This window comes from Oryzias latipes, chromosome 10 (assembly GCF_053564925.1).
Source record: "Oryzias latipes strain Hd-rR chromosome 10, Olatipes_Hd-rR_3.1".
Classification (NCBI taxonomy): domain Eukaryota; kingdom Metazoa; phylum Chordata; class Actinopteri; order Beloniformes; family Adrianichthyidae; genus Oryzias; species Oryzias latipes.
In genome coordinates this window covers 6,955,001-6,975,990 of record NC_136246.1, presented here as the reverse complement: position 1 = coordinate 6,975,990, position 20,990 = coordinate 6,955,001, and the positions used below count along the sequence as shown (strand labels likewise).

The window sequence follows — 20,990 nt, the reverse complement described above, 5'->3', positions numbered from 1 at the left end:
CAGAGTTCTAAATTCAATGGATCTCACATCCCTGAAAAATAAAGCATCTATTGTGTTACATGTAGCTGTTTGACTAAGTTTATTATGACTAAATATTATTAATTTTAAACCACTTTCTCAAAGGTTTTTACTTCCCCTGGGGGGGGGGGGGGGGGGGGGGGGGGGGGAATCCAAATAGTTATAAATCTCCCCTGATTTGGGCTTCTTCAAGCAATCAGACAAAGATTTGAGAGTTTCTGAACTAGACACCTGGAGTAAATCACAACATGCTTTCACTGCCAAGCTTAAACCAATCACTGGATAACATCTGGATCAGCTTTATGTTTCAGGTGAACTTATTCAAATTACACAGTGAGGACTGTGAGATATATGTAGTTGTTAGTAAAACTATTTCAAAACCACAAATCTCACAGTCAGTCACCTGTTTCTAAGGAGAATGGGTTCTCAGGTGAGGAATCATTGAACTTAAACACTGGTTTTACTGTCCATGTTTACAAACTCCAAAAAGAGTTCCTATTTCTGAACGTCTGGTTGCTAACCTGAGTTTAATTAAATATTTTATTTGACAGTGATGAGAATCTGCAGTAAAGCAGAGTCTGTATTTCTATTTTTTTAATGATTTTTCTGCAAAGCTGCACAGATATCTGTCAATTTCATCGTCTTCTCAACAGATGGGCAACAACATTTAATGTATTTTTTCTATTGATGCATCCATCTTGTGTAATTAAAGCAAAGCCTTCATCATATGGCAGGACTCATGTTCTTTGTAAAAATATATATTTTTTAATTTAAATGGATTTGTTATAAAATGTTTATTTATTTTATGGAGGATATCAAACAGAAGAGACTCAGAACCTTTGAGAGGTTAAATTTGCAGCTTCCTTCAGGTGGGCCGGTTCCCTGCAGGATAATAAATCATTCTCACAACGACGCGTTGCAGCCTGGTGTGAGACACACCCCCACTCCCACTCTAAGAAATGCCCAATAACTCTTTCTCAGATCTGCCTTGAAGGAATCCTGCAACGTTGACGTCAGGAGCAAACAGGGAGGACGGTGAACTGAATGATGATGGAAGGAGCACGGCTGCGGAGTCACGTGAAGAAGAACCCCACACTAATGAACAACAAGTCCAAACGGGAGGGGGGTGGGACAGATGATCCGGAGAGGCCAACACCCAGAGGGGCGAGGCTGCAAGCTCTTGCTGTTGAGCTGGCGTTACCCGGCAAGGCCCAAGAAATCCTTCCCTAATCCCCACCCACCTCACCGCCCCATGGCTAATCACAGCTGACAGGTCACCTGTCAGCTGACAGTCCTGTCCTGGACTCTCAGTCCGTTCTGCGCGATGGACTTTCAGGGCTCTTTCCTTTATTCTCACCTTTGCTTTGTTTTCTTGGGGGAATCTTCTGACCTTCGATGACCCCTGATGTCTTGTCTCCTGCTATCTCCTGGATGTGAGCTTTCTGGGTGCGTTGGGTGACATCATGCGTCTCCTTCTCCGCCTGTATGTATTACTCCTCTGCCTCAGGACCGCTCTAACCTTCTGCCCGTCCCAGTGTACCTGCGTTTTCCACGGACGCAGCGACGGAACAGGAACCAGGTATGTGAGTGTGTGTTCAGCAGCTTTACAAGCAGGAAAAATATAAAAAATCACCCCGTATAGATGGAAACCTGATGAATACTTATTGAAGCTCTCCAGTCAGTTCTTGTGAGTAACGATGATCATCCCAGATGTGAGTCCAGTCATACTGCTGGTCAGAAGAGTTTAATGACTGTTAACCAAATTTCTCATCAAAATGGTCCACTTTGAAGAAAACACAAGTTTGATCTCTGAATTGTTTCCTGTCTGAAGCCTCTGCTCAAGCACTGTCCTGTCTGTGCTGTTGCCTGATGGCCTCCTCTGAACTGTGTACAGAGAGCTCCTGTGGAGCACAGAACATCAGCAGATATTCTGCAGGACTCTAAAATGCTCATGAATCAATCTCTCGACTGTGATCAGAACGTTTATTTAGTGATCACAGTTTATGGCTGCAGTATTTATCTCTGACCCTAACATTGACCTTCAGCTGGAGAGCATCCCTCCAGTGCTGAGCAATGCTACAATAGAAGAACAAACCAAAGGACAGAGGTCTAATCAGACCTCAGGGGGAGTCACCCATAATCTTTTCTACATGCTTCCCTTTCAGATCCGTGCTCTGCAATGACCCAGACATGTCGGAAATCCCTGTCAACGTTCCTGTGGATACCATCAAACTCCGCATAGAGAAAACTGCAGTGCGGCGAATCCAAACAGAAGCGTTCTACTACCTGGTGGAGTTACGGTACCTCTGGATTACCTACAATTCCATAACATCAGTAGACACTGGAAGTTTCTACAACCTAAAAGTCCTTCATGAGTTGAGGCTGGATGGAAATATGGTGTCTGTTTTTCCTTGGGAGTCTCTAAAAGAAATGCCAAGACTGAGGACGTTGGACCTTCGCAACAACAGGCTCACCACAGTTCCCACTGAGGCCATCCCATACCTTCTCAACATCACTTACTTGGATCTGTCCAGCAATAAGTTAACAACTCTGCCGTCAGATCTCATGGACATCTGGCCCCCGTTCAATGGACAACCGGTGTCTTCTAATGCTTCTCAGAAAGTCGTGTTAGGTAAGAAGAAAATGTTCTGTCTGGCTCGGTTTTACAGGATATTAAAGCCACGCCAGGACACTTTTGGGACTTTGGTAATGACTTCAGGAACTTACAGCAGAGAGGGCACCAGCTCCGGGGCGGAGCTGAACTAGGTCAGTGAGGATAGTGTCAAAGTTCTCACTTTATTTACATTACTTAGTCATCCAGATTACCTGCAGGATGGTCAACCAGAACCAAGCATTAGAATGAGAGCAGACATGGAAGCTGATAAAAAGCTGGTGCTTTGATTCACATCTCTTTACATTTTAATGCATTGTATTGTCAAAGTTCAAAGGATTTTACAAACATTATCAGGTTACAACACTTTCTCAAAGATGTTTTATAAAAATGAACCATTATTTCAACTTTATGTAACCCAAATGAAAACTCAAACAGCTTTTTAACCTAATGTTGAGTTTGCTCTTTAACACGTCATTAAAACCGTACTCGCCTTGACTTTTTGGAAGTGAAGCTTGTTTGTGTACACAATTGTTCAGAAATAAACTCTACTAGAATCAGCTGCAGAGTCAGTCAGAGCTGAAGAAGCGCCCACTCTTCCACAGCCTCAGCAGCTGTGGATAAATCCACACGAGTTTGCAGACAGCAGCACCTCTGAGTCTGAGTTAGGAAACATGGAAGCAGCTGGAAGGTTCTGAGATTATCTTAAAAACCCTTGTGCTATCTTAGATGACCCCAACCTTACATTGACGTGTTCTCCCTACCATGACAAAGGTGGATAAAGGTGGAAAGATTTCATGTAATCCTTGGACACCAGTGAAGATCACAAATCATTGAAGAAAAAAGGTTCAGAGCACTGTCTAGTGGGTCTAGATGACCCAACTCCCAACGTTAAAGTGCCTAGGATAGCACAAGGGTTACTTGAGAACCACAAACAATGAGAAAAACGACCCGCTCCCTGGCTGGTCCAGTTCCTGGGTTCTGCCAGGTGGGACCATCATCACATGTCCCCCTTTGTATCACCTACAGAAACAAAAACACATAAATGCACTGTCCTTTAGGGGCCCGGGACCAGAACAATCTCCAGTAGTCTGTAAGCTAAATTCCAGTTTATGATATTTGTACAGGATAGGTTTATATTGTAGGACACTTAAAAGATTCTTAGAAAAGATGAAGATAAACAAACACGAAAATTAATGCATTTTATTTCTTAAAATAAATAGTTTTTCCTTCAAATTCTGTTTTTCCATGGAAAGAAATGTATAAAGACCACAGAGATTAGAAATTTAGACGGATCAGAATGTCTATGTCCTGAATTTGTCATTTTCTTTCAGCACAGTTAACAGAAACTGTGTCACTCCAGACTGCAGGAAGGCCAGAGGCAGCTTAGGCGCTTTACCACTGTTAAGACAGGCTAATCGGGTTGATCAGCTTACCATGCACCTGCACAAATAGCCATTGTGTGCATGAGGTGTTGGAAGAAGCTGCACTGGGAGTCCTCCTGCTTGTTTACGTTAGCTTTAACTCTGCATTGCTTTTTAAAGCAAAGTAGGAAGGAAGACTAAAGCTCCTCTGAGGTTTAAAATAGACTGTCAGCTCCAAAGTCAGCCTGCTGCTGAGGGGTTGACTTTTTCCTGTCGCCTCACCTGAGTTACTTTTACAGTTTTGGTTTCTATAGAACTAGGGCTGCAAAAGTTCTTAAATTCTGTTATAAATAAACCAGAACATTGAGTGAAAAATGCACAAAGTGATCAAGAAGCATGCTTGACACATAAGCTGCATAAACCCAATTATTCTCTTCCTCCCAGGTCTCCAGGACAACCCCTGGTTCTGTGACTGTAGAATCTCAAAACTGATAGAGATTTCAAAAATGGCAATCACTCCAGTGGTTCTGATGGACCTGTTCCTGACCTGTGCTGCACCAGAGAGTCTAGCAGGAGTCCTATTTCAACGTGCTGAGCTTGAGAATTGCGTGAAACCATCAGTAATGACATCGGCAACCAAGATCACTTCTTCTTTGGGTAGCAATGTTCTCCTGAGGTGTGATTCAACAGGATCTCCAACACCCACCCTTCACTGGACCAGGTCTGACGGCACAGCCATCGATAACACAGGTAAGAACCCTGTTAAGTTTAAAACAGAAAACTCTGCATCCTGTCCAGTTTGTCTTGACTTTGTGTCCTTGCTCCATTCCAGTTCAGGAATCTCCTGGGGAAGGAATCCAGTGGTCCATCATGAGCTTGCATGGAATTGAGAACAAAGATGCAGGAAACTACAGCTGCAAAGCCAAGAACGTGGCTGGCTCTGCAGAAGCCACCATCTCTCTGTCTGTTGCTGGAACCATCAGCACCACTGTCCCACCCCCAAAGCCGGGCATTGTATCTGGACTTGGTACGACAGCCACCCCCCCAACAGCTGTCTCCAACTTAGCCCTCACCACGGCCTTCCCAAGATCATCAACTGTGCTCTCTGGGGTCCAGAAGAGGCCCAGAACCACCCCCAGCTCTGCTTTGAGGGACTCTCTGAAGCAGACCAAAACCCAGGGGGGCAACGGGAGAAAACTCGCTGCAGATGAGAAGAGCAACAAAAGGGATGCTTCACAGCCTTTCAAAGACCTGGAGATCGTAGAGGAGACAGCTGACAGTGCTGTGCTGCTCTGGACTGTGAGTGGAGTACGGAATGATGCCCCTCTGACCGTTGTGTATTCACCCTACGGTGAGGACGACTCCAAAAGAACAGTGGAGACTAAAGCAGGGACTGGAAAGGTGCTCCTGGATGGACTTTCCCCTGGGATGAGGTACTCTGTCTGTCTCGTAGCAAAAGTTAACCCTGCAGCGAAGGATCCTTGCATTGACTTCTACACCCTGGACGATGCAGACAGTGGAGGCCAGAACCAGCTGTTCTTCATCATCAGCATCATTGCCTGTGCTTTGGCCCTGCCTCTCATCGCTCTGCTGGTCTACAAGATTCTGGCTCTTTACTGCAAAAGAGGCACCACAGAGCTAGATACAGAGGAGTTGGAAAAAGACAGTTATGTCAAGTTTGAGACAATTTCAATGAAACAAAGAACCCTGAACTCTCACCCGTCCGAGTTCTGGGCAAGAAGACCAACGAACGATTCAGAGCGGCTGCTGCTGTGCTCCCGGTCCAGCATCGACTCACAGATGACCTACGACAGTTCGCGCTCCGAGTATCTCTGCTGACTCCACATCACATCACAATCAGACCAAATACTCTGCCTTTCAGCATTCTGAGGAAAAGGGAAATGATCAGACAAATTGGGTTATTAACAATACACACCAGAATATTTCATAATTGAAAATGGAGATGTGATCAGTAAAGCTCTTGATAGAGGCTGATTTATGATAAAAGTGCAGTTGGACCTGTTGAATCTTTCAGCAGAATCCTGTTTTTGAGCCTTACTCTCAACAGAGAAATGGAAACGTTAGGCTAATCCTATCCCGGGAAAGTGTGTGTCAGTTTTTTTAGAGTTTGGTTTCACTTCAATGCCAAAAGTTCCTAAGTGTACGAAAAGATCGACAATAATCTCCATCACATCCGCTGTCGCTTCATGACTGATGCCTTAATAGACATGGCAGTTCTGTCAGTGTGTTTGATAGACAACAGGATGTGACTTATCTGATCATCGTTGCCACTTTATATGCTAATCTGCATGTCAGTGTCTGTCTACTCTTTGGTTTTTAATAAACTGAATATATGTGCAAATTACTCCGTTTTTAACACTTCCACATAATCCCTCAACGTAAAATTCTTCAGCTGTGCTGACAGAGCCTCTGGTCTAGAAGACTTTTCTTCACCAATTCCTTTCTTCATTAAATGAATAAATGATTATGAATTTGGATGTAGATAAACAAACCTTCAAGTGTGCTACTCATGTTTCATCTGGGTGGAAAATTGTTTTAGGAAATTATCCCAAAAGGACCTTTTTAGATTTGATTGTTTGCTATTCCTTTTGATCTGGCGGCTCTCAGGACTTCTAAAACAACACTTCAAAATGTGGGTGTAACATAATGCTAAAAACAAATACCAAACAACTTATTTTGACAAGACAGTGAACAGACATGTGTTTGTCTTTTCTCTCAAAAGTAGAGCTTCACTTCCTACTTTGTATCACCTCAGCTGAGGTCCAGACAAGCTGACATAATAGTGACATAAGAAGAATGCTGGTCTGTGATTGGTCAGACAGAATCCTCCTCTGATGAGGAGCAATCTCAAGGTTTGCACTCGCCCTGCATCTTCATACAGCTGAGGGTTCAGGTTTTTCTCAAATCACAGTGAATTCAGCCGTGACAGTGACATCTCTGAGGAGCCGCTGCACAAAGAAAAGCCACAAAATATGTTCTCTGACTTTGAGAGGAAAATGAATTCATTTACAAGACACGTTTCATGAGCTATACTGTGCATAAGGGTGTTTTGGGGGTTATTCTGAGAAATATTTCATCACAATCATTATTCTTTCTGACGTTTCAAACAGGTTGTGGAGTAAATCCAGATAAACTAAGAACAGCAGCACAGAATAAAAACTTACAAAGTTACCTACTCTTAAATGACTAACAGTGCTTTAAGTACAGTACTGCCACTTCTTAAAATAACTCTGCAGAGTACCTCGAATGCCAGATTCCAAAGATATAAACAATTAAGATTCTTGTTTTAAGAAAAGATAAACATTATTATCATAATTAATTGAATTATACTATGCCTGCCCACCCACATGTGTGCCACAAGTCTCATCAATCATGCATCAACATCAGTCGTGTCTTACTGAGAGATCAGTCAGGATGCACTTTAGTGTTTAAGTATGGGACACACGTTTCAGCACAAGGGTATCACCCTCTTCTCCCTCCCACTCACACATGGTGCAGAAAGAAATAAACACAACAGAATAAAATAACTAAGAGCAAAACAGAGTCCCAGGCCCAGACAGGCAAATTGAAGGGTATCCCACAATTCCTCATGCTGCCTGATCTGACAGTGGGCCCATTGTGTCTGTCACCATCACCACAATATATTATCACTAGACTAAGAGAGTGTAACGTTATCAATAGAAAGGCTTTACATCCGGCTATTGCTAAATGAGGCCAAACCTCTTGACAGTGATTGATCAAGGGATTCTGAGTCTGCTTTTAGGGCAACTACAGTCGCCAATCATAAGTGAGCTTGTTGGTAGTCCACACCCCTCCTTTCACTGAAAGCGATCCCTGCTCCCCCAGTCAACTGATGTTCTGTCCATGGGCACAACGACGCAGAGCCTCCAGAGCCTGATCAACGACTTCCACCAAAGCCACCTGGACAGGCTGACACCTCGACCCCGTGGTCGACCTTGGCATCGGAGGGCCCCTCACTTCTGGAGCCGCTTACAGGAGGGGGGCTCTGTCAGAACTCTGTCCTCCGGAGTTCAGGAGCAGGAGCAATCTCTAGAGTACTAAAAGCACTTCATTTCCCAGTGTGGACTTTGTGTTTGCCACACACCTGACTCTCATCCTCAGCATAGCTAAGCACTGTACTGAGCTCAGCGCGAAGTATTATTTGTGCCTTTCTGCCTTCATTACCCATCACTGATCTGATGACCTTATGCCTGTTATCGACTCCTGCCGGCCTGACCCTGTTTTAGCTTTGTGGACTTTCAGCTGAGCTAATAAACCTGCTGTATTTGGATCCAACTGTCTGCCTGTTCTTGTGACACACACACTACACCACTGTACAGCCTGTCAATGTGTTGAGCAGAAAACTGAACCCCACTTTGCTCTTGGTCTGATTAGTGCCTTGCATGGCATCAGTGTGTGAATGTGTGTGGGTGAATGGGACTTTGACTTTAACAAAGTCCCGGTCCCGGATAAGCGGAGGAAGATGGATTAACAGTGTATTAAGACTAGAAAATCATATCATCCGGATCGAGTCCGCTTAATTTGGTCTGGATTCTTAAACCAGACATTTCTGTTTCAAACCAAAGCTTGTAAACAAAAAAATGTGACAGAAGATCTCTTCAGTCATACAGTACGTGTGTTCTTCAGGAACTACATTTTTTACTTGCTACTTTGGTATGGTGGAGTCACTCTGCAAGGCTGTTACTGAGGAGACGACAGCTGAGAAGGTACCATGATAAGTGTTTATGATAAATTGTCGGGAAAACAGTGTGAGAACCATTGTGTGTCACGTTAAAAGTTGTTTTAATGAGTCTGCATTCATCCGGCCGGAGTTGCTGAGTCTCATCAATGCTTCACGTTTCTTCGTGGCTCTCTACATCATAATGCACGGCTACAGTGGCTGTTTTGGTCCAGTTGTTGCGGTCCAGGCATGAAACATGTTCACACTGAGGAAACTCAGAGTGAACCGGAGCTCAGTCCCATTGGAAACGAACCAAGACCACCTCCAAAGATGGGCTAGAGAGCAGTTCCTGGATGTAGACCAGGGTCCACTTGGGTGTATTCTGACTGAAAATTTGTTCCGGATAATCTGGGGAAACTAACTCTGGTTCACTTTGAGGAAGGTACAAAAGCTTAATGTAGATATAAAGCATTTACAGTTGGCCAGTCCTTACTCGGTTGGCCCAGACCAGAATGTCTCTCATGCTGTTGCAGTGATTTATTGAGTATTGTGGGCAATAATACTTCAAACCTCATCAGGACTGTTTGTGTTTCGTCTGAACGTTAACCTGAGACTGTGTGAAGCAGATGTGTCTCTGAGCTGAATGTACAACAGTTCAGTTTCAGCTTTGCTGCCACAGTCAAGCACACTATTGAACCTCACAACACCCCCCCCCTACTCATGCTGTCGACAGCGGGGCTAACACACTTTTATGACTCTCAGCAGCATTCACTCACATCTCTCTAGTTAATCTGGATTGACAAAGTCATCTGCTCCATGTTGGACTATTTGCGCCACTTGTGAAGAGATGATCACGAAAAGCCAAGTTTTACTTCAATTATGTAAAAAAAAAAAATTTATAAAGCATTTTCATTATAAAGGGGGGTCAGAGGGCATCTGATGATGCAGAGACAGACAAAGACAAAATCACACGAGCATCTGTCTAGCAGTATTCCCCAATCCTTGGGCCACAGACCGGTGCCGGTCCATGAGACAGTCGGTATCGGTTTGCAGAGAAAAAAACAACACACATATAGTCCTAAAGTTGTGTCCTAAAGAACACAACTTACACTTTTTACATTTTTATTTTGAATCTGAAGGAAGCTCTATTTCATGGTGCCTCTGGGAGTCGTCTCCTCCCCCCTCTCTTCTCTGCTTCATTTCCAGATTGGACCCAGCTGTCGGCATTTACCTCATCACCTGCTTCTGTATTTAAGACGGCTCCAGTACAATATTCATCGCCATTTTGTTGCCCACTATGGTGCATACATGGTCGAACCCATCTCAAACCTCGTATATCTCATGCTCTTGACTAACTCAAGCTCTCGATTTGCCTACAGAGATCATTCATCCACAGTGCTGACCTGGGTCCAGTCACAAGATCCTCATCCTCAAGATCAACTCCTTGCATCAAGTTACAACCGCTCTCTGACTTCATCCATCAAGAACGCCAAGCCCGTTCTCCCAACACCAAACTCTGCTTACCTGCATCTCACCTCTCCACGTTGCCTCCTAAGAAACTTACCTTCCTCTCCACGCCTCACTACTCCATCTCTGGTGACGTCGCTGCTGCCAAGCTCTCTACCACCAAAGACTAAAATAAATCCATTATCGCCATCTCCAGTGTTTGTCTTTCTGGGTTTCAGCACTTGGGCCTGTTCTCGTCCTAGCCGAGCATGACTCTTTATTTTGGAAAACGACTGGTTTCTCTCTACATCTGACTCATTCTTGATGCACGTCAAATCAGTTCACGTCAAATCAGATACGTGATGAAAATCCATCAGCTAGTTTTTTTTTTAAAGAAGCTGCACCAACTGCTGACTTAAAACCCACAAAGGAAACAAAAAACAAGCGTTTTTAGGAAAGTTTTAAAGAAACAGGAGAAATGCCTTCGACTTCAAAGAAAACACATAAGCTGCATTTTCTGTAACAGACAAAAACCAGGAGTCTTTACCACATATGGATTTATTGCAAAAGTTGTTTCCACAAACCGTAATAGTGATGCATAATATTCAGCAACCAACTGTTTAATGTTACAAGGATGCTGCTAATAAAGTAGTTAAAATGGTGGATTCACTTTATGATTTTTTTAAAATACCAGTTTTAGTCACTTTTTAAGATCTATATCTAAATCACATTTTAATGGTTCCTTAAAGTATAGATAAAGTTTCATGCCGAAGCAGATATTTTACAGAGTATGAAGATAAAAGTTACCGTCGTGAGTTACAGTAAGGAAAACTGGAAGCTAATGTAAATAAATAAAATAATTGGATTGCCACTTCAGCCTCGTACAGACCAGTCCATGAAACTATTGTCTAACATTAAACTGATCCATGGCCTTAAAAAGGTTGGTGATCACTATGGTTATAGAAAAACTTAGTTAATCCAATCTGCACTTGCTGTCAGACAGAACAATCCCCAGCTGTTTTGTTTCAAAGGAAAGTGTGAAATCTTAAAGACAGAGTACGTTCCACCACTGAGGAACCTGGCAGCCGAAGGCTGTTCCCTTTTCCTGAACATGTCTGGTTGCAGCCCATGTGTGACGTGAGACACGCAGCAGACTATTAAATTATGTGCATTAGCATTTGTATTGTTGTCTGCACAGAGTGAAATGTGGGTTAAGGTCAGCAACCTTCAGGATGTTCACATCAGGCTGAACACAAGGCAGCTTTCTCAGCAGAATAAATCTTCTGCTTCCATTCGAGGCTGCTTGGTGCCGATGTTCATGACGGTCTCCTGGTCACATGAATGCAGGCAACCGTTCCTGACCTCTGTCAGTTGTTCTCCTGGAAAGAAGAGGACAAACAATTTAACGATAATCTGCTCCACCGTTCTCTAATGACTCAGCTGAGCTTCAACAGGAGATGGTCTGACATGTTGCTACCATTACAGTTTTTCTCAGTCGCTTTAGTACAATTCTCAGATCAGAATGAAATTCTGAGGAAAAGGGAAATGATTGAACAAACTATTTGTTCAATCTTCACATCATGATGTGACTTGTGCACATCATAAAAGCAGTTTCTCACTTCTTTGAACAAGTTGCAATTGCTTTGGTACATCCATGCAAATGATTACGTACAATTCTGTGCTTTTTGCTACATTATCAATTGTTTATGTCATGTTGATCAAAATGTATTATATAGTTCACTGTGCAATAGTCTTACTCCTCAAAACACCTAGTCATTAGTTCATCGTATAAGTCATTAACTGCAAAATGGTTGACCAGGTTGTCATAATGTGACAAACATATTTCGCTGTATTGCAAGAGAGGACATTCACTGTGATGTGGATGAGAATTTGTGGCCTAACATACAGGAACGACAAGAGGTGTAGGAAGACCACACCAAATCCTACTGCACTGCCTGTACTGTTGTACAGAATATTGTCCTGTCTTCTTTTCCCTTTGTGTTACTGTTTGCAGTGGGTTTTTTCTATGTTGGTATGACATGGTCTGTCAACAACTTACAATATGAACAATAAAAGTGTAAATGTGAATCTTGTCCAGTCTCTTGCAATCAAACAGAAAAGGTGTAACTTACATTTTACAATAATTACCATCAAAACTTTAGCCATAGTTTACATCAGAACCTCCCTCTAAAGTACACAGTTATATTGACAACATGACTAAGTAATTTGACTGTCTTGTTCGTAGACAATGACACAAGGACTTGACATTCTGATGGTACTGACATGTTCAATGACATGAAGTCTTAGTTTTGAGAGATGAACTAAAGATTTTGAGCAAGTTACAGGCTTTTGCAAGAAATCCATAGTGTTTTGCTGTTTGTACAAATTGTTTTGAGAAATGCACACACATATTTGAAAACTTCAATTCTGATCTGAGAATTGTACTAAAGAGACTGAGAAAACTGTAAAACAGAGCCTGCTGAGTGTGTGTCATCTGTATTATCTTACTGTAGGCATAATAAGGGGTTTGGTAGCAAACACTCACATTAACGTCCTGATCTACCACCTCTCCTTCCCACAGACACACAAGGTCTGACTTCCCAGCAAAACACTGTCCACTCCTACATACATACGCTGACATGCTGCTGGGAGCTTTTTTTCATTTTTTTCAACCAGACTCTCACATTTTGTTCTGATGGAGAACCTGGCTGCAGCTTTGAGAAGGTCTTGCTCCAGTGTGGCACTAGCATGTGTAAAATTCACCACAGGGGTGTCAGGAATTTCCATCTTTGCTTCCAAAACAGACTGGCTGCCTAAGAGCCCAAAGTGGGAGAGGGCAGGATTTCACACACTTATCCTGGTGGGGGTTGGACACTCAAGTGACAGGACTAGCCACCTCATTGAGGAGTCTGAAAGTTTCTCAGTGGGACTTTATCTTCTTTCACTGTGACATCTCCTGGCCTTTAAAAGGATGTTCAGAATCAGGGGGAAAATTCTGGAAAACTTTTGGGAATTCTTCCATGTTGGAGAAGATACTGGGAATGCCTGAGCCACAGTGAAGAGCAAGGAAAGAATTGGATGATGTTTGCTGCAGTGATAACAGCAGCAGCAATGATGTGCTCTGCATTGCAGAGCTCAGAAGCCCTGCAGCGGGGGCCAGCATGCTGGGATGGGTGGCTGTCAGGAACCGAGGGGAACGGCAGCTGCACAGGTTAGTGTGACCGCCAGATAGATAGATAGATAGATAGATAGATAGATAGATAGATAGATAGATAGATAGATAGATAGATAGATAGATAGATAGATAGATAGATAGATAGATAGATAGATAGATAGATAGATAGATAGATAGATAGATAGATAGATAGATAGATAGATAGATAGATAGATAGATAGATAGATAGATAGATAGATAGATAGATAGATAGATAGATAGATAGATAGATAGATAGATAGATAGATAGATAGATAGATAGATAGATAGATAGATAGATAGATAGATAGATAGATAGATAGATAGATAGATAGATAGATAGATAGATAGATAGATAGATAGATAGATAGATAGATAAAACTTTATTAATCTCCCAAGGGAAAAATTCTGGTATCCGGCAGCAAAACACACACAAACACACACAGTAAATAACAAAATAACAATTCATAAAATAGCAGTTCATTTCATTTCAAACAGCCTGATAGCTGAGGGGACAAATGAATTCTTAAAGGGCTCTGTCCTGCAGCGCAGTGAAAGGAGCCTATTTGTCCTCTGTGCGGACATCGTGTTATGCAAAGGATGCATGGGGAGGGGGGGGCGCTGGCGCGGCGGTCGAGAAGTAGTTTGATTTGATTTGATTTGATTTGAACAGTCTGTGAACTGTTAACTGAGTTTTAAAAGCAAAATTAAACGTTTAACCCTTGTGCTATCCTAGGCACTTTAACATTGGGAGTGGGGTCATCTAGACCCACTAGACAGTGCTCTGAACCTTTTTTCTTCAATGATTTGTGATCTTCACTGGTGTCCATGGATTACATGAAATCTTTCCACCTTTATCCACCTTTGTCATGGTAGGAAGAACACGTCAATGTAAAGGTGGGGTCATCTAAGATAGCACAAGGGTTAAACAGGTAAATACAGATACCTGCGTTAGTTGAAATGATGCATCATTGTACACACCCAGAAGAATACTGTGAGCTTTTGAATCAGTGATTCATCAGACTGGATTCCAGAATGCAGCAGTTCAGTGACCTCAGACCAGACGTGTCATAATGTTGTTCTGCTGTTCCTTCTTGTCTGCCATGATCCCAAGAGTTCAGAGCAGTGTTTGTGGATGCACATGACTGAGCTGACATTAGCTCACAGGCAGTCAAGGGCATCAGGTAAAAGAGCAAAATTTTGGTGTCAGCTCCTGATGCCACAGATACAGAAGACAAAGAGCTTCCACCTTTCACTGAGCCCACGCAAAACAAGTGAATCTATTTGTTGACCTGTTGAAGATGAGGGATCCTGCATCACAATCTGTGATTGCTCAATTTTTTTCCTCGTTACAAAGAGACTTTTATTCTGACAAGTAGAGAAGTGACACAGTTAGAACATGAAACTGAAATGTTGAAAGCTGCATGAAGACTGTCAGGTTCCTGCAGTTACAGACAAACACTCTTTGTTGACACATTTTTATTTAATAAAAAGATGTCCCTCAAAAACTTTATTTTGTGGACTTGCATATGATTTCCTAGTAATTTCTTTCTCAATCATATGGAGAAAAGCTTTTGGTAAAATATAAAGCTGGTGCCGGTTTTCTGCAGCAGCTAAAAAAAGCCTATTTGAACAATATCTATTTAAAAGTTATTACGTTTTTTCTTACATTATATCAGATTTTTGACCGTGTGGAGTAAGGAGAGGAAAGTCTCTGTCAGACAGAATTCTGGGCTTCAGAACCAGAGAAGAATTTCAGAGACCCTGATGCTTGATTTCCCTCAGCTTCACAGCCTTTCCTGATGTTCTGCCATGGGAAATCCATCCATCGGATTGGCCTGGACGGCAGGAACCAAAAGCGGCTCGTGTCCCCAGTGGGAAGCTCCGTCCTACTCGACTTTCATTTCAAAGGAGAGAGTGTCTACTGGGCTGACAGGAGGACGGGGGTGATCTACACAGCTTCAGTGAGAGCAGCACGCAGACAGGTGATCATGTGACAGCAGAGTTCTCAGCGTGGGGATCCTGCTCTATAGGAAGATGCAGACGTCTCCTACACACCGATCAGCCATTCATAGTATCATCCGAACATGGAATCAATTTTTGATTTTGCATTAGGAGCTGCTTTTCACGCTTCATGGACTGAGACCATGGACTGCACCAGTTTTCTGTTTATTTCTCAGTTTATTTATGTAAATTACCCTAATTGAAATAAATGGATTCCTTCATGAGACATATATTTACACAAAACAGCTGTAGCACTTTAGTTAACAAAAAAGTTTACCTTAAACAGCAAAATCTGAACTTCTGCAAAAATTCACATCAAACAGGAATAGTTCATTAAAAAAAATATGCCAGTAAATGTCCCGTTGGACAGAGAATGAAAAAGCCTTTTCATTCAATGTAAATCTCCTAAGGTTATATAAAATTGTGAAGATGCTTTTGCGTGTTGTGAAGCACAATAGGTCTGGATTATATTAGACCAACAGTGGACAGATAGTCAAAGTGGTACCAAAACGCAAGCCTGCAACTGGTTATTGGTACCAGTTTAAGCAGTAAGTAGAAGGTGCGATGGGACTAGGAGGTTTGTTACCTGCAGCAATTCAGTGTAGACAGGGAGATGGCACAAGTCTTCATGTAGATTTATGTCAGATATTTGTAAGATGCTACAAAGCTGAAAGAATCCGATGTCTGGTTGTCAGAACAGACACAACTCCTGACATCTACTTCAGATTACACAAGCTTACTGCTATTTAGCAGCAGTCTGAGCCATGAGAACTGAGACTGTGCTGTCAAAGGAGGTCTGAAGGCATTTGAGACCCTCAGCTTTTGATGCTAGGTTTTCTTAATCTCTCCAGAGCAGAGTATTTGGGTACTTGGGGGCGCCATCTCTCAGGGGAAGCGGGTTGTTGTCGAGGAATGGCGTTGCTATGGACGGGCTGAGCTGGGTTCTTAGCAATGTTAAAGAGGGTGGTGCATGTTAAAGTCAGGGCAGTTTATAGAGGATCATTGTTCAGCAAAACAATCAAAGTCATCAGTCAGAGATTCACTGATCTCCATTCAGGAGCAGAAAAACCCTCACTGTTGTGATCTGGAGCTTGTCCTTATGTTTCTAATTAAATCAATTTCATGAATGTCTGTGTTCCAGAAACTGTACTCTTTTGACAAACACATCTCCGGCCTTGCAGTGGACTGGATAGGGAACTTTGTGTACTGGACCAGTGAGGAGAAGGGGGAGGTACGGAGAATGGATACGAATGGAAAAAATGAGAGGACACTTTTAAGGAATTTAACCAAACCAAGCTCCATCAGTGTTGACCCAACTTTCAGGTGAATCGCTTTGCTTTTCATATACACATCCACATCCAGTTACACAACCTTTGAGAAGAAGATCAGAAATATCAAAAACTTAGACTGGTGTTTCAAGTATTTGTGTTTTCATACCTTTCTAATCTGATTCTATAGATGACACACAATCACAACAATGAGTCTGCTTACACAACCTGCTTACACAACCACATTTTACTACAACATTCTGATAAATGGTTATCAGATCCTTTTAGTGACCAGACCTGATATGTTTACAGTGTTTACAGGAGGGGAGCTTTTGTCAAGTAGCAGTGGTTATACAGTATGTGCAAAATATATTTGATCGGATCAAAGGTCAGATTAGAATTGAACTGTTTACATGGACTCAGAAAAACTCTACTGGATTGTAACGAATGTTCACATACGCCATACTTCCACAGAAGTCTCTAAAATACCGGAAATGACCGTAGAAGAAGAAAATGCTTTGTTGTAAACAAACACAGCTGCTGCATAGAATGAGAAGGTCATCTAAGCATGCTTTTATTATTATTATGATTATTATTAAGTCCCTGTTTGCTCATAATTTTTTTTAATCTGTGTGGCCAATGCTTTATTCTTTGCCGACGAGACCCGGAAGAAGGGTTAGGATTACTAGTCATGTGCCAACAATGGCTGCACATTAATATGTGGTAATAACATCAGCCTTTATTTTGTCTGGACACAATTGGTAACACAAATCCACATGATTGTTTGCATGGTTTCTATGGACTGCGCAAAATTTCTGCATTGAAAAGCCTCCTCTGTTAACTCACACCGTCCCAGAGCCGATCCTCTGCTCAGAGACACAGTTCTACCGGGAGACACACCGTAATACACCGCATGACGTAAAAACAGCGCAGTAATGATCCATAATTGTAATTAATTGTTTACATGCACCATGCTCGGATCAGCAATTGGCAAAACCCACCTATCTCGACAGGAAGGAAATTCTGATCTGAAAGACTTCATTGACTTTATGTGTTGATCAAAAATCAAGTCTCCACAGTTCAACTGTTCTAGTCTGTCACATTGACAGTATATGAGCTGGACTGAGTGACCCCTCCCCCTGGTATTCCAAACAGGAAGTATACCCGCTGGCTCCAAGAAGCCAATATCCCATGGACTTCCATAGAGATAAAAACAGCTGTTTTTTTAACATGTTCTTATTAATCCTAATATTTTTATGATATAATTCCTTTATTGCAACTTATTTAAGTTATAAACTGACAAATTAGATGCCTTAAAAAAGTATGTGGACCTGCTGACCTTCTCATTCCAACATTCAAAATATTTGATTGACTGATTCTCTCAAGCCTTCATTTAAGTTGAAGGCTGGGAGGACTACAAACAGGCTCACTCCTGATTGGTGAAAGCGGTTGCCATGGAAACGTCAACTAAGACCAACTCGGACCAATCACTGCCTACTGACGTCAATGTGCTCCAACATGGCGGCGTCCATTTTGCAAAAAAGGGCAACTGAATAGAATTTATTTAGTTATACTTTGTAACAAAAAAACATATTTTGGGCTCATGCTGTGTCCCACGCTGTCACCCTTTCCTACATTTTCAGATATAAAAGTGGAAAGTGAACCATAAAACCTGACCCTATGAATCAGAAACCTACAATAATGTGATCATACAGCTGACATGATCATTAAATGCTATTTGACCTACTCATTTCATGAAAGACGTTTTATGATAATGAAAAAAAGTGTTGATTCTGAACTTTAGGGTTTGTTTTTTTGTAGTTAAAAGCACATTAGTAAAGTCTTCCTTCAATGGAAACCAATATTTGCAGGTTTTTGTTTTGGCTTTCTTTTGGGATGGTCTCCAGTGTCCAGCGGTCTGATGAGGGGGGTCGGATCATAATGACTCTGCTCACGTCAGCAGAGCAGCTCAAAGCACTGACCATCGACCACCAGCACAGGAGGCTGTTCTGGGCTCAGTTTGGTCTGCAGGGAGAGAGCGCCATCGCCTCCTGTGACTACAGTGGAAAGGTCCTCCACATCATGGACCTGCCGCTTCAGTGAGGAAGCACACACCTTTTCATTCTGAGAAAAAAGGAATGAAATATTTCATAAATATTGTCTTGCCTGTTAGGTCTCCCTCATTTGCAATGTCACTTTTCCTGGAGCATCTTTACTACACTGATGCCAGGTCACATGTGGTGAAGCGGTTGAACAAGTACACTGGTGGAAAGCCACTGGACGTTAACATCAAACCAATGACAAAAGCTCCTGTTGCCCTGAAGGTGGTGCATCCTCTCAATCAGCCAACGTCGCTGTCTTCAGGTGAACTTTATTGTTTTTCATTTCATGTGTTTCAACTTCCTGTTTCACTCACGCAGACAGGCATTGTTTTGAACAGGCTGTGACGAGAGGAGTGGCGTCTGTGTGAACGTGTGTTCCAGTCCAGGAGAGCCTGGCGTCTGTCAGTGCAGTGAAGGATTCACTCTCAGTAAGCAGGGCACCCACTGTGAAGGTTTGTACAACAAGGAAAACTTAGTAATAAAGTCAATGGAAGACAGATTACATGTCTCCATTGATGGATCACAGTTAGAACACAATTGTTTGAAGCTTTGAAAGAAAATTTAAACTATATTCCTGCCAGGGTGTCTCCAAAAAACAAAGTGGCCTTTGTAGATGAGCATTGAGTAAAAACTGAAAACACAAGCACATTGGTTTGCTCTCTGCAGATGTGAATGAATGCGCCCACTGGAACCACGGCTGCTCTCTCGGTTGTGAAAACATCCCCGGCTCATATTTCTGTACCTGCCCCGAAGGATACGGCCTCCTGCCTGACAGGAAAACATGCAAAGGTACCTCAAACTCCTCTTTGCCTTTGACCAAAGGAGAATATCCATAGCATCTGCTAATCCCTATTGAATCTTTTCTGCCTGTTTCTTTTTGAGATCTTTGAGTCCACTGTAGGTCGCTATAGAAAGAACTGGCTCAGTGGTCATCAGAGGCCATCAGAGGAAGAAATGTTTGAGTTCTCAGGAAAATCAGTGTCAATGAGGTCAAATCAGGTTATCAGGACTCATAAGAAAGACCAAAGTGCAGAAGACATGAAGGCTTGATCAATGTAGACATAATGACTGTATAAAATAAAGGAAAGCTGTATAGCTTCAAACGTGACAGCACAAAGGTCAAGAAGTAAACCCAAACACAAGGTTCTTTGAGACACTGAGGACAGCAGCAAAACACCTGAAGTGATAACAGAGCATAACCTGGTGTGAAGGTGACAGCTCCAGCTGGCCTTGGATTGAGTTAGTTAAGTGTGGTTAAATGTTAACCCTTGTGTTATCCTAGGCACTTTAACATTGGGAGTGGGGTCATCTAGACCCCAGAAGACAGTGTGCTAAACCTTTTTTCTTTAATGATATTTGATCTTCACTGGTGTCCATGGATTACATGAAATCCTCTTTACCTTTATCCACCTTTGTCATGGTAGGGAGAACCGTTAGTGTAAGGAACAGGTCATCTGGACCCCATCGGTTAGCACAAGGGTTATAGTGGTTTAAAGTGGTTCTAAAACTGTTTTTGATAGAGATATTTTATCTTTTATAGGTAGTCCTCCTGTCTACCAGCAGAGTTGTGTTTATTATATTATGTTTATTCCAAATGGTACCTTATTATTATTTATAGACATTTTTGCTGAATTTTTGGGAAAACTGGGATACATTTTTGTTTCTTTATCGTGTTAAACATTGGAAACAGGGATTTGATCCTAGTTCAATAGAAATTGATCCATCATTTGTCTGTGAATTGGAGGAAAAAACAGATGAAATTTAAAGAAAACATAGACATTGATGAGCTGGAAAATCCAGGCAGAAAAGCCGATGGAGCACAGCAGAGATGAAAACAGTCAATGGTCAAGACAAAGTGTGAAGTGGCAATGACAGCAGCTCAAGAGGTTCAGAGACTTTTCTGTTTCTAAATCAAGCAAAAAGGCTTTCTTTTTTGAACACTTCCAACTATATTTAACCCAACCCCAAAATATCTGTTGTATTCCCACGTCCACTGCTAAAAATGGCCTGCTGCTACATGTGTTGGGCTCTAATCCTAATCTATTTCAATCCCACTCCTTCATAACAATGGGGAAGGAGCTCCTGCACAATCAGATTAGATGATGAGGTGACATTTGCAGTTGGGAACATTTCTTGTCAGCAGCTTATTTCTGAGTTATTTTTAACCCAACCTTTGCCTAGAGAAGAAGCCATGCAATGAACATGACTGCAGAGATTACAGTGCAGCCGTTGCTGCTGCAGGCTTCCACTGTCCTTTACATCAGTGTTACCCCACCTTTATG

General features: G+C 42.2%; 2 protein-coding genes across 4 annotated transcripts in view; both read left to right on the top strand.

The window, feature by feature from the left end:
* The first annotated feature begins 1,308 nt into the window (after nt 1–1,308).
* On the top strand, nt 1,309–6,355 carry lrit3a (info leucine-rich repeat, immunoglobulin-like and transmembrane domains 3a). Its single transcript, XM_004086550.5, has 4 exons — nt 1,309–1,597; nt 2,184–2,650; nt 4,438–4,743; nt 4,826–6,355. The coding sequence occupies exons 1-4, from the start codon at nt 1,482–1,484 to the stop codon at nt 5,830–5,832; spliced, it is 1,896 nt and encodes a 631-aa protein (XP_004086598.1). The 5' UTR covers nt 1,309–1,481; the 3' UTR covers nt 5,833–6,355.
* Nucleotides 6,356–13,000: 6,645 nt separating this feature from the next.
* LOC101167023 (pro-epidermal growth factor) overlaps nt 13,001–20,990 on the top strand; it is a 31,328-nt gene continuing 23,338 nt past the window's right edge. The window contains exons 1-7 of one of the 3 annotated variants that reach the window (XM_020701754.3): nt 13,001–13,352; nt 15,120–15,319; nt 16,480–16,661; nt 18,478–18,705; nt 18,780–18,970; nt 19,047–19,160; nt 19,375–19,497. In XM_020701754.3, the coding sequence (XP_020557413.1) occupies nt 13,220–13,352; nt 15,120–15,319; nt 16,480–16,661; nt 18,478–18,705; nt 18,780–18,970; nt 19,047–19,160; nt 19,375–19,497 (1,171 nt within the window). In that variant the 5' untranslated portion in view covers nt 13,001–13,219. The remainder of the gene's footprint in view (nt 13,353–15,119; nt 15,320–16,479; nt 16,662–18,477; nt 18,706–18,779; nt 18,971–19,046; nt 19,161–19,374; nt 19,498–20,990) is intronic. The other 2 variants (XM_078953901.1, XM_078953900.1) reach the window with 2 other exon arrangements.